The sequence below is a fragment of the Athene cunicularia genome (assembly GCF_003259725.1).
Source record: "Athene cunicularia isolate RWA chromosome 5 unlocalized genomic scaffold, athCun1 chr5_part2, whole genome shotgun sequence".
NCBI classification, from domain to species: domain Eukaryota; kingdom Metazoa; phylum Chordata; class Aves; order Strigiformes; family Strigidae; genus Athene; species Athene cunicularia.
The window spans coordinates 1,877,518-1,889,583 of record NW_020799102.1 but is presented as its reverse complement, the minus strand read 5'-3'; the positions used below and the strand labels follow the sequence as shown (position 1 = coordinate 1,889,583).

The 12,066-nt window shown below is 37.9% G+C and overlaps 1 protein-coding gene across 1 annotated transcript; it reads right to left on the bottom strand.

Moving 5' to 3' along the window:
* Nucleotides 1–727: 727 nt before the first annotated feature.
* Nucleotides 728–10,815, bottom strand: TMEM41B (transmembrane protein 41B). The gene is made up of 6 exons (XM_026850467.1): nt 10,478–10,815; nt 9,233–9,361; nt 7,427–7,520; nt 6,477–6,581; nt 3,754–3,892; nt 728–2,874 (listed from the first exon to the last, which is right to left on the bottom strand). The coding sequence occupies exons 1-6, from the start codon at nt 10,648–10,650 to the stop codon at nt 2,705–2,707; spliced, it is 810 nt and encodes a 269-aa protein (XP_026706268.1). The 5' UTR covers nt 10,651–10,815; the 3' UTR covers nt 728–2,704.
* Between the last annotated feature and the right edge of the window lie 1,251 nt (nt 10,816–12,066).

Genomic DNA, 12,066 nt, shown 5'->3' with positions numbered 1-12,066 from the left:
TTAGTGGGAAGTTCAGCATGCTTCATTGTACTCCAAAATACGATGTTTTTCGTGTTTTATACAACAGCTTTATTATCAAATGGCAAGAGACATTTAGTAAGGATGTCATGCAGATATCGCAAAAAATTCCAAAAGACAAGTCACCTAACAGTTCAGAATTCCTTGCAATTAAAATCAAAGCTACATCTTCCCAATTTCCTGGTTTGTTTCATGGAAGCCACTGTTTTCCTGTCAAAACGTTATGGCTATGTCTTGGATCACTTGCTGGATTCCCTAAAGGAAAGAGTAGGCTAGTACAGTGTTCCACAGTACAGTGGTTTTTTGCCTTTTTCACAACCCTCAGAAATAGTCCATGGGGTAGGAAACTGCCTGAGACCACTGGCAGCTGAAGATAAAACACAGAAGAGACAGGTTAAAAAAAAGTTAAGGTTTTACAAAAGGGAAGAACCTTATTTTCAATCTTTTCAAGGTCTTAAGGCTTTTAGCCACTCAGATGGGAACCCCGTGGATGGCTGAAACACAACAGGTTTTTCAGTAACACAACCTGATCCCATTTACACATTGAAATATAACTCAGTGAAAATGTCAAGTGATAGCATGATTCACATTAAATTGAAACATAGTTCAGTTCCTTCTTTAGTGTCAAGTTTCCACCAAAACATTGGTTTTATATGGCATAAAAGGGATTTTACAACAGCATCTGTTATTGACCAGAAATTGAGACAAATTTTGAGAAAATGACAATAAGTAGTAGGTAATTTATTCTGAGAATTCATCTGCATGAAAAATCAACTATGCAGAAAGAGTAGGCTGTAAATCTACAGCAACTTCACACTCAACAATCCAGGGGATGCTTGCTCACAACAGCTAAATTCACACAAGTTTACTACGGAATAAAGCCCCTGGGTAGATGACCTCTGAAATTAGAACTGCAGCAATAAAAATAATCACTCTTCAGTCTTAAATGCCAATAAAGCACACTTTTAGAGTAAATTCTAAGCAACAAAACAATTGCTGAAGCTAAATGATCATACAATAAACTTGCAAACAGAAGTGATATGAATTCCTTTACCAATGTAAAAAAAAATACCACTTACTGTGCAGACTGGATTTAAATAAAAGACAAATAGTGTATCAACAATATTTACTATCTATTTACATGTAATACTGTGATGAAATGAAGGAGTCACTTAACATTATGTTAGAAAAAAAACCAAAACCCTTTAAAGGTACCAGTACCTTTCACATTATCAAATTTATGGAACTGTTCTGTTACATCTCAATGATCTATCATACGATGAGTTAAGATGAGGATACAGACAAATAAACCCTTCAGTTGGAGCACATGCTAATGTGTCAACTCCCATATCAGCAAGATACTTCAGGGGCACCAACTTAAAGCATTTGTAAGCAGCACTGCTTTCAGTAGGATAAAACTTAAATGGGCACCCCAGTTCCTTGATGACCAGGGCCTCATTTTATGGGATTTCACTGACAATACAACAAACTACAACAGTTACAAAGCATACAAGAGGAGGTATCATATACCTTGTTGAGTGAATGTATGTGCTTATACCTAAAGGCAAATCATAGCTGAGCTGATTGCCTACTGCCAGCTACTGACTTAAGACAACAGAATCATCTTTTCAATTTTATATACACCGACACAAGACCCTTCTGTTGCATAATGCTTTGAAGATTATTTGGAATCAGCTCTCCAATAAGAACTGCACCAATCTGTGTACCTGACATTTCTTCTAGCTAATTGAGCTGCAATGGAAAATTTCATACTCTTTACATATTGCTTGAGAAATGCTAAGATTACACTGCTTAAACGTTTTCAAATCACTTGAGAACTGAAAGTTTTATATAGTCACATGACCATTTTCTTAAATTGGCAGGATAAATCTATACAAGTGAAATACTGGCAAAATTATCAACATTTAAAAAAATCAAAATTAGAACTTCAGAATCATCAGCCAGCCATGATAAAAAGTCTAACCTGCTCTCTCCCTTCCTATATCCTCTCCCAGAATAAAACTACTGAGGACAAGAGGGAATGATGTGACACTCTGCCTTTGTTAATCCAGTTAGTAAAGCAGATGTAGGTTCAAGTATTTAAATCCACACAGCACTAATAAATAGAAGTAAACAATCAGGATGAGAATATCATTGTAGTTAAAGTACTGCAAAACCCTTTTCTTTCTAAGTGAGCACCGTTATTATATTATGCTATTATTTTGGAACTCCCAAAGGCAAAAAAAGAGAAATATTGTTGAGGAGAAATGTATTCAAGACCAGATCACATGCAAGCCTATAGATAATGTTACAAAATGGAACTGAATAATTAAGGGGTTTTTCTGCAAGTTTTAGAAAGCGTTAGCTGTAGTTTGTCTACATGACGATTCTTGCTCTGCACGTAATCAGAGCAAAATGTTACATCTGTGTTTTCACTTCCCTCATCCTGAAGACCACACACACACCCTCTCAAAGTAAAACACTGGTGTTTTGGTTACAAAACTATATGCAGTACATTTCTGAACACAGTTCCTTCAATTTTAGGCCATGTGCTCATTTAAAGACATTATTATCAATTACAGGCCTCCCCTTTAACTGCTTAAGATCCAATAGAAAAGCAAATATACAAATATCAGAAGTGCTGATCCTGAGATGAAGTATGGGAAATTCTGGTCCAGTCTGATTCTTATTCAAACTTCTGTTTCAGTTTCTTCTGGAAGACAGCTGGTAGGATGGAGAGGATGGCTAGAATCATGAGAACAAAAACAGAGTTCCAGGAAACAGCTTCCCCTGCTGTTGTAAGTTGGTACAGCGTCGTTCCTGCCTTAATGGCTACAAAAGATGGTGGTGCCACACCTGGAGCAGGTAATTAGAAGGTAGAAGAGCAAAGGAAGAAAAAACAGCTTGTTAGGGTGAAAAATGGAAAGAAAAACAAATAATAAAATTGTCATCCAACTTTTAACACCAAAAATTTCAGACTTTGTTGCCTTATACTCTTTTCTTATTAAAAGAGCGGTGTAAATACAAAATTCAAATACAAAAAACCCTTATCAAAAGGATTGGGTTTTATGCCATTTTTAATATTTTTAACACCAACTCAAACACAGAAGACTAAGAAAATAATCTCTGCTCTTTAGACTCTGCAGATTTCAAGTTGTCTCTCTACAAATAGGTTTTATTCAAATTCATAATGGAAAAATACAGACTGTTTCCTAACCAGATTAAAAAAATATTTGCAGAAATATGCCAATTAAAAAACTAAAGCATTTAGCACTAGATTAATTAAATTATTAATTCGTTATTAGGAAGATATATTATGATGAACAAAATGGAGTGGGAAGAGAAGAAGCAATCCTTCAGATAAAGTCACCTATATCCTCACACAATTATGTTGAGCTCAAAATAGAAGCTTACAGAATTTCACAGAAATATTATAGTCATGGAGTGGAACAAAAAGTTACTAATGAAGTGTTCAGACAATGTATGTTTCCTTAAGCAAGTAATTAGCCTGGAGCCCATCACCTCTGATCCAGTCCATCAGAGCAGTCCTGACTACTAAAAATCTTTCGATGGTGTCAACTCCACACACCAAAAAGTACAAACCCGATATTCTTGTGTAGCCTTTCGGCTGCCCAGTAGGTGGTGATCTCCGCTGAACATCGCACACACAGAAGAACGTAAATACCCCTTCTTCTGGCCACCCCCAAACTGCAGTTCACTATGCAGAACACTTACCTAAAAAAGTGCCAATGAAAAATACTTTCAATGGTACATTAATGACAGGGGATGTTATATTGATAAACCAATTGGGAAGGAAAGGTGTTATTCTCAAAAATATTATGTAGTTAATGAGGTGTTCTCTGTGTCGTTCAACCTGCCAAAACAAAATGAAAAAATATCAGTAAAAAAACCCTGACATGAAAATACACAGTGATTTTACTCCTAGAGATTTGTTAGGGGAGTGTGTGTGTGGGGGGGTGGTTGTGTGTATATTTTGTAGAAATTCACAAGTTGCAAACAAAAATCAGTTAAACAATGACTGACTCAAGGAAGAGTCATCAATGAATCACCTGTTAAACCACACTGAAGTTAGTCTGGAAATACCAGTCTGTAGTAGAGCATGGTGATGATGTGTCTGAATCAGACAACTTAAACAGATTAAACAGTAATTTGGAACAGCAGCAGGCCTAACCCTAATTTTAGAGCAGCAACCTCTGTCTGTCTCACTGCCAGCTTGTCATCCTGACCCTAAAGCTTTTGCAGGAACTAGCAATGAAGTTTGTTCTGTCCTAACTCATGATCAAACCTGACACACAGCTGTATTTCTTACTTGGAAACTTACCCAGGTCATTGCTCTGAAGTTCATCAGGTGGCTGCTGCCAGCACAGTTGCAAAACCTATCTACCCACGTGCTAGAATACTCAGCATTAACATTTACCCAGGGGCAATCACAATAGCCCCAACTTTATTTACAGTCTTAATTATTTTCTCCAGTCTAGCCCAGCTCCTTACACTAGTACTACATCAAAGTCTCTTCTCCTTCCAGCCTGGCTTTAGCACATCAGCCCTTTCAAACAAGAACTGTAACCTCAAGCCAAGTTATAAGGATAATAAAGCATCCACCACTTCTGGCCTATCCTGGCAGACCTTCACTAAGCCTAAGCCTAAACATGGTCATCTGACCCCAGATGAAACCAAACACCATCTGATTACAATTTCATCTGAAATCACACACAGCAAGCCACCCCAGTCACAACCCTGTTTTTTCCCCTCCCAACTTTAGCTTTAACTGCAACACTAAAGTCAGTAGCTCTGATATTGTTCAGTTATACCATTGTGGGAGTTTTTTTAATCTTAGGGAAAGACAAATATTTAAACGTTAATACTGTATATAAAATGTCTTAGTCCTCAAAATGCAAGCATGATATAGTCCAATTAACCTGGAAATAGTGAGATACAATTACATCATTTATATCACATATCCAGTTCTACTAATGGAAATAGTAACCATTGCCACTCAGAATAGCCTCAAGATTCTACCGAGATACTGTTTACTTGGGTCAAGAGTCAAAATACTAGTATATTATTTAATAAGGGCAGTTGTGCAGGACATCTTCACATCTTACCTAATGAGGAACAAGTTTCAAATATTCGTATGTGATTCAGTCTTAACAGAGTACAATAGTTAGCTGTACTTCACACTTGCAAAAAAAAAAAAATATACCCGTTTGAACATGTTTCAGAGCATCAGAGACATGAAGTCAAATACTAATCACACTATGATTTTGTATTGCAAAATCTTTAACTTCATCTGATGATTAACACTTGCTGAAACTAATGTTACCAGATACTGTAAGAGAAAGCTTCTAAATTCTTCAACCACAATAACATCTTCAAATAAAGGTTTTGCAATCATACATATAGCTAAGGGTTTTCTTCCCCTATAAAAAACACAAACCCAGCTTTCATTTGTTCTGATGCTTAGAAAGCTATTACTTTAAATTGAAACTGGAGAGGTTTCCTACTGACATTAGCTAAACCAGGGGGGGTTATCAGTTGCAAACTCTTCCTAGGTAAAAACATCTTCCTCACAGGAAATACCATAAAACCAGGAATATTTTCCACTGTTTCACACAGAGAAAGTAACTACATAGTGTCAGAAAAGAGTAAGAATCCTTTCTGTGTAACTAGATACATGAGCACAAAACCCCCTAGTTTTCCATGCTGTTCCACTACACATTTTCATAAACTTCAGCATCTCTGAATTGAGAGCTGCCCTGCAGAAGGTACTAGTGGATGGAAAACTGACCATGAGCCAGTAACATGTACTTGCAGCCCAGAAAGCCAACCATATCCTGGGCTGCATCAAGAGAAGTGTGGCCAGAAGGTTGAGGGAGGTAAAAACAGCATTCTCTCCCTTCTACTCCACACTCATGAGACCCCACCTCCAGTGCTGTGTCCAGCTCTGGGATCCCCAATATAAGGACACAGACCTGCTCAAGGTGATCACCACAAAGGTGATCAGGGGCTGGAGCCCCTCCCCTGTGAGGACAGGCTGAGAGAGCTGGGGGGGTTCAGCTGGAGAAGAGAAGGCTCTGGAAAGACCTTCTAGTGGTCTTTCAGTACTTAAGGGGGGCTACAGGAAAGATGGGGAGGGACCCTTTATCAGGGAGTATAGGGACAGGACAAGGGATAATGGTTTTAAACTGATAGTGAGTAGATTTAGATGAGATCTAAGGAAGAAATTCTTCCCTGTGAGGGTGGTGAGGCCCTGGCACAGGTTGCCCAGAGAAGCTGTGGCTGCCCCTTCCCTGGAAGGGTTCAAGGCCAGGTTGGACGGGACTTTGGGCAACCTGGGCTAGTGGAAGGTGTCCCTGCCCATGGCAGGGGGGTGGAACTAGATGATCTTTTAAGGTCCCTTCCAACCCAAACCAGCCTATGATATCTAGAGGCTTTACCTGTTCTGACCATTTTACTGCTTTTTCTGTTAAGTATCTGTATACAACAGGACGTCCCACTAGATACGAAAGCATATAGCAGAATGAAGCTCCAAGTCCTGAGCACTGAAAAAAAACAAACAAAAAACCAAATGAGCAGAAACACTAACTACACTGGCTAGACAGACCCTGCTTCTATGCGACCCTCCACTGAGGCTGAAGGGCTCTCCTTCAGCAGTATATACACACCCACTAAGAATGTTGTTGACCCAAGAGAGTTCCTTTATTTCCAAGACATTTAGATCAATCTTAACATTCAAAATGGACAATGTTGATTACTTATCAGTTTAATATAGAGTGCTTCTGCAGTTTTATTTTAAGATTTTGAACAGTGAAAGATTTACAGATAAGGGGCACAATGGCACTGAAAAGATTCAAACTTGAAAATTCATCAACTTGATTCTCCATACGTACTCAATTATCTCGTTCTTACATACTAAGGCTCATTAGGACTATGTTTTGTACATGACATGTTCTGAAGCTTGTCAGTAACATACATTTCATATCTTAATTTAAGCACCCTGGTTATTTAAGCCATTTAAAAACGGATGTGTTTTGCAGTGCAATAATAAAAATGCAGTAATTGTGTTCTGAAATTACAATCAAGTTCTGGTGGATGCTAGACAAATATAAAGGAGACTCTGGCTGAATCACACTCAGATGCCTCCATTATTAAGAAAATTGGAGAAACAGTTCAGACTTTTGGATCATCACCCAACGCTACAGCGAACTTTGTGGGTAATGCCATTCTCACAACAGAACTGAATGAGAATTCATTCATTCCTCAGAAACTAAAGTATACCCCTATTTCACTCAGCCTCTGATCATTTCAACAGGAAGCTGTTCAAATGCTTTGTTGTATTCCAAATAGACAGAAATATATGCCCTCACAAACTATTTTCCATACTTACCAGACAAACAAGAAATAAGGCCAGCGGAAAGGGATAAAGAAACCCTGACAGGATACTGAGAAATATAGACCCGGGAATAGCAAATGTTTGCAAGCTGAATGCACCTTAGTTAAGAAAAAAAAATTAAAAAGCTACCCAATTCTAAATTTTATAAGCAGTCAAGATACATATTACAATTTGAAAAAGCATAAATATAAATAGGCATAGCCTCTAAAGATTTTTGCTTCAATATACGTTTAGAGTTGCACAAGAAGCCCAAGCACAGAAAACCAAGGGGTAGATTCATTATTACACATATAAAAAGTAACTAAATAATAGAAGCTGTACCACATTTTTCTCTTCACCTGTGCAACAGTTGACTGGGGATTTATTGTGACATTACAAGAAACACATACTTCTGATTTTTACACTGTTGACTAGAGATGCAGATTTCAGATATTCTCTCTAAAAAAGCTCACAGAACTGTCCAAGCCCATAACTACTATGAGTTTCATGAAAGACTAACATTTATGAAGGCAATTACTACTTCTTTACAAATAGGCATGCTACAATCACTTGATAACTAGGATATATGATCACCAATTTCAGTCTGAACTTTTTGAAAAGGCAAAAATTAAGTTTCTGCAGCATACACAAACAGGCTGTTGAGCTTAACGTGTGCAGGGGATACTTCAGACTATGACATACTGCCCACTTTGCACAGAAATCTTACAGAGCAAAAAAGATTTGCACACTTTTATCTGAGTTGAACTTTCTCAAGTATCAAAAAGCCAAGTAATCTTTCTTAATATTAAGTCCATTACAACCAACACAGCTTCTTCTAAGCAAGTGTCAAGGTTCTGAGATAACCAACATGCTTGTCACTGATCACAGTCTGCTACTGAGACAGTAAATGTCACATCAGCTGCTACAGTAATTTCAATAAACAACCAATTTCTGTTCTACTTCCTGTTAATATATGAAGTCTAACATTTTAATTTTCTTCATAAATCTATTGTGAATTTCACTTAAAAAGAACAAGGCTAGAGGATAATTACTAATTGCACATTCAGCACTGATTTTTCTCTGTTACAAAAGCCTCCTGCATTAAAACTATGAAACAGACCTCTTGTACAGCTTTTAAAAGTTATTAACCTTTAGTTAAGTGTTCCAGTTAAGAGTGTGTTTAATGATTAATTAATATATTCAGCACTCAGAAAAAAGTTAACACAGAACACAGGTAGCCTTTGTGTCTCCCTAGGCAGAAAGCACTTCAAAAATTTAGTGCTCTCAAAGGAAAGAAGAGATTTGGTTTTTTAATGTTGGCACTGCAGTGATGAAAGAAGATTCAAAATGCTTTCCCTGAGAAATGGTGTAAAATATTCAGTAAATTACTCACACGTGGCACTTCTGAATGTCTCAAGGAAGAACGGTGCAGTAGTCTCAGTTTTCCTTTAGAATCAACAGTAATTTCTAACTGGCAACAAAACGAGACCAAGTCTAGTATCAAAGCTCAAAATCTTGTCCACAACAGACACAGTCAAGGTCAGGCCACATGCAAATACCCAACACCATTTACAACTGTACATGCATGCACCAATTTCCTTCTACTCAGCCCTTCCTTACAGTCCAAAAAGCATACTGAAACACTTAAGAAATCTTTTTAAGTTCAAAGATTTCTGAATATTTGTGTCTATTTATAAACACGTCTAGGTAGGTTAGACTCTTCACCTATGATCAAGCATTTATAAGTTTGTATTTTTCATTGATTTTTCAGAGAAATATCACTATATCAAAACTGCCTTTTATATCCAAAAAAAAGGATACAAAACATACGTAGCAAAATAAGCCACTAATACTTGAACATAAAATGTGTCCTTATATTTGGACAGGACTTTTCCCAAGGCCTTTGCATCATCCATATCTCTAGGAACTTTTATACATTCTCTTTCTTCCCTGGAAAAAAAAAAAAAGCAGGAATGGTGTTAAATACAATTAAACAGTATAATAAAATTGTTTACTGAACATATAGGTAATTAGATACATCACTAAACTGCAACCTTAGCAAACAAACCACACAAGTATCATTGTGATAATATTCTCAGGTGAACACTTAGAATTTACAGGCAAACTGTTTTGTACTAGAAAATCCTCAGGTTTTGATATTTGCAAACCATACTTTTTTTTATTCATTACAATAACCTGCTTCACTTCTAGGATTACGTTTTTCTTCTTACCAAGTACTGATCAAAAAATAATTACTCAGACCAAACCTTGGCAACTGAACAGTAGTCAACATTTCAGCCAAAAACAACTGTAACTGCCTCAAGGCTAGGGTCATAACATTCCAAGTGCAGCAAGAGCAGCAGAGCTTTACCTCACAAACAAACAAAGCTTTAAGAGCAGAATCTCATGTCACACCTTAACCTGGTGCAACCCTGGGCAGCCCAGTTGAGTGTCCTTTCTTCCTCTGTATCAGATTTAGTGATTGGACTGTTGCAAACTGAACTTGTTGAGCAAGTTAATCAGACAGAAAATTAAATACTAAAAGAAAAAAAGAAAATTGTCAGAGAAGCAGGCTTCCATCTTGTGAAACTATCTACCTTCCCAACACAAATACAAGATGCAACAAAAAGGAGAAAAAGAGAACGTGAAGCTTCATTATGAAAAAGGATGTCCCCTTGGATGACAGCCTGCAGCTATTCCAGCGCACAAGGAATTTTAAAATAAACCTACCCCTAACCAAGCATGTTTTAACTCTCAACTGAAGAAGGTTAAGAACATAGCGAGTTACCACTGCTCATGTGACTGGGGGTAACTTGTCAAAACACAGTATCTCAACTATCCAACAGAAACCCTAGGTCAAGTACAACTGTTCGCATAGGTCCTACCGGTTAGCATTTCAGCATTAAACTTTGTATCCTGACACTCTAGATTATAAAATCAATGTTAAAAAAAAAAAAAATGTTATGTCTATAACTCAGTTTAAAAATTGCTTAACCCCCTGTAGGCTCCTCTACAATTTGATACTGAATGAAAAGCAAATTAATTTCTCTTTCCTGACATACTTACTCACTAAGTTGAGGGAAATTTTTATATACCAGGAACATAAGGAAAGCAGCTGATAAGAAGATGGACACTAAAATAAGAAGTGATGTCCTAGCTGATCCACCTTCTGCCTGAGCTTTCCCTGAAATTAAAACAAAAACAAAGTTAAAAAACCCAAACCAAAACAACAATACCATCAAACTCACATCTTACAACAGATTTCAAACTTATACCTTAAGGAAACGTTTATGTAAGCTCTGGACATAGTCCTCCACCAATACTTTCAATAACATATACAACATATTGTTCACATTCCCTGAAAGCTTTAAAACAAATCTGAAGTTCTTAGGCTGGCAAACATCCCATAGAAGTCAGCTTCTACAATCCTTAATAATTTAAGCCTCTATTAATAAATAAATTTGTAAAGAAGAAAATAGAGCAAAACCGAGTAAGTCATATATGTTTTTTTTTCATTTTTGCCACACATCTTTTGCTAGTCAACTAGAGACTTAACCTGAAGTTAAATGTACGTACAATGCAACTTCAAAATAAGCTCTTTTGTTTTTCCTCCCAAGAAGGAACACCAGGCACAGCCACTAGCAATGAGGCGAGACACACTTGGAAGAAAACATATGGAAACACACACACCAGCCTGGGAAATACGGGTCTCAACTTGGGAATTACACATATTTTACACTTGCCTAAGACAACTTCTCTTGGATATATTTAAGCTTTTATTAGCTGTTAAAATACTTGTGTCCAGGAAGTCATGGGAGTAGAAAAAGTGACACAAATACATTTTAGCCTCTTCCATGCTTTAGATTTTTACCAATACGACTATATATATGTAACACACTGATTAGCACAAACGCAGCTACGTGTGCGAGGGATTTTAAACAGAGAAATGATCAGCAAGAACTCTCCGCATCCATACAAGGGTGTGCGTGTGCCCACATATTAAAGCACTCTCCTGAGACACTGCTACATTAGCACAACTTCGCAGTGAGCACAGCAAGTTGTCTCGGTCACCTGAAGAACACAAAACATGCCAAGGCTGTGTTTTCATTCGCAGATGCCAGTGGCATGACTACAGTGCCAACGGGCAGCATTCAATCGAGTGGCACTGCCACCTCCCAGTTGTGAAACACGGCGAAGGGGTGACGAAACCCACGGACTAAAAGAGAACCAGCTGGATGAGCTGCCAGTTTTATTGCTTTTAACATTTTTCACTTTGAGGTCAGCGTGATCCCCTAGGCGTACGCTGGGGCCGAAAGGGGCAGAAGGAAGCATCCACGTTACAGGCATCAATACCTCAGCGGTGGTTATTTTAAGAACATTTTCTCCAGCAGGAAAAAAAAAATATTAATAGTTTAAAAAAAAAAAAAAAACTTAGAGAAGGAAAAAGGAAAACGCAGCAAACTGCACTTTCTGACACTTTCTGTACCACAGTCGTGGAACAACACACACACACACACACACACAATCCCACGCGTGTTTCCTCATCCGCGCGTGTGCGGGGCGGGCAGCTGCCCCGTTTCGGCCCCGGCCCTGCCGTGGGTAGCGGCTGACAGGGCCCACAACCGGAGCTCGCCTCACCCCCCCCACACCCCCCT

Coding starts and splice junctions, on each gene's coding strand:
- TMEM41B (XM_026850467.1), bottom strand. CDS start 10,650: ATGGTATTGTTGTTTTGGTTTGGGTTTTTTAACTTTGTTTTTGTTTTA. Junction 7,521..9,232: donor TATTTTGCTACGTATGTTTT/GTATCCTTTTTT, acceptor AGGTGCATTCAG/CTTGCAAACATTTGCTATTC. Junction 3,893..6,476: donor CAGTAAAATGGTCAGAACAG/GTAAAGCCTCTA, acceptor TTGTTTTGGCAG/GTTGAACGACACAGAGAACA.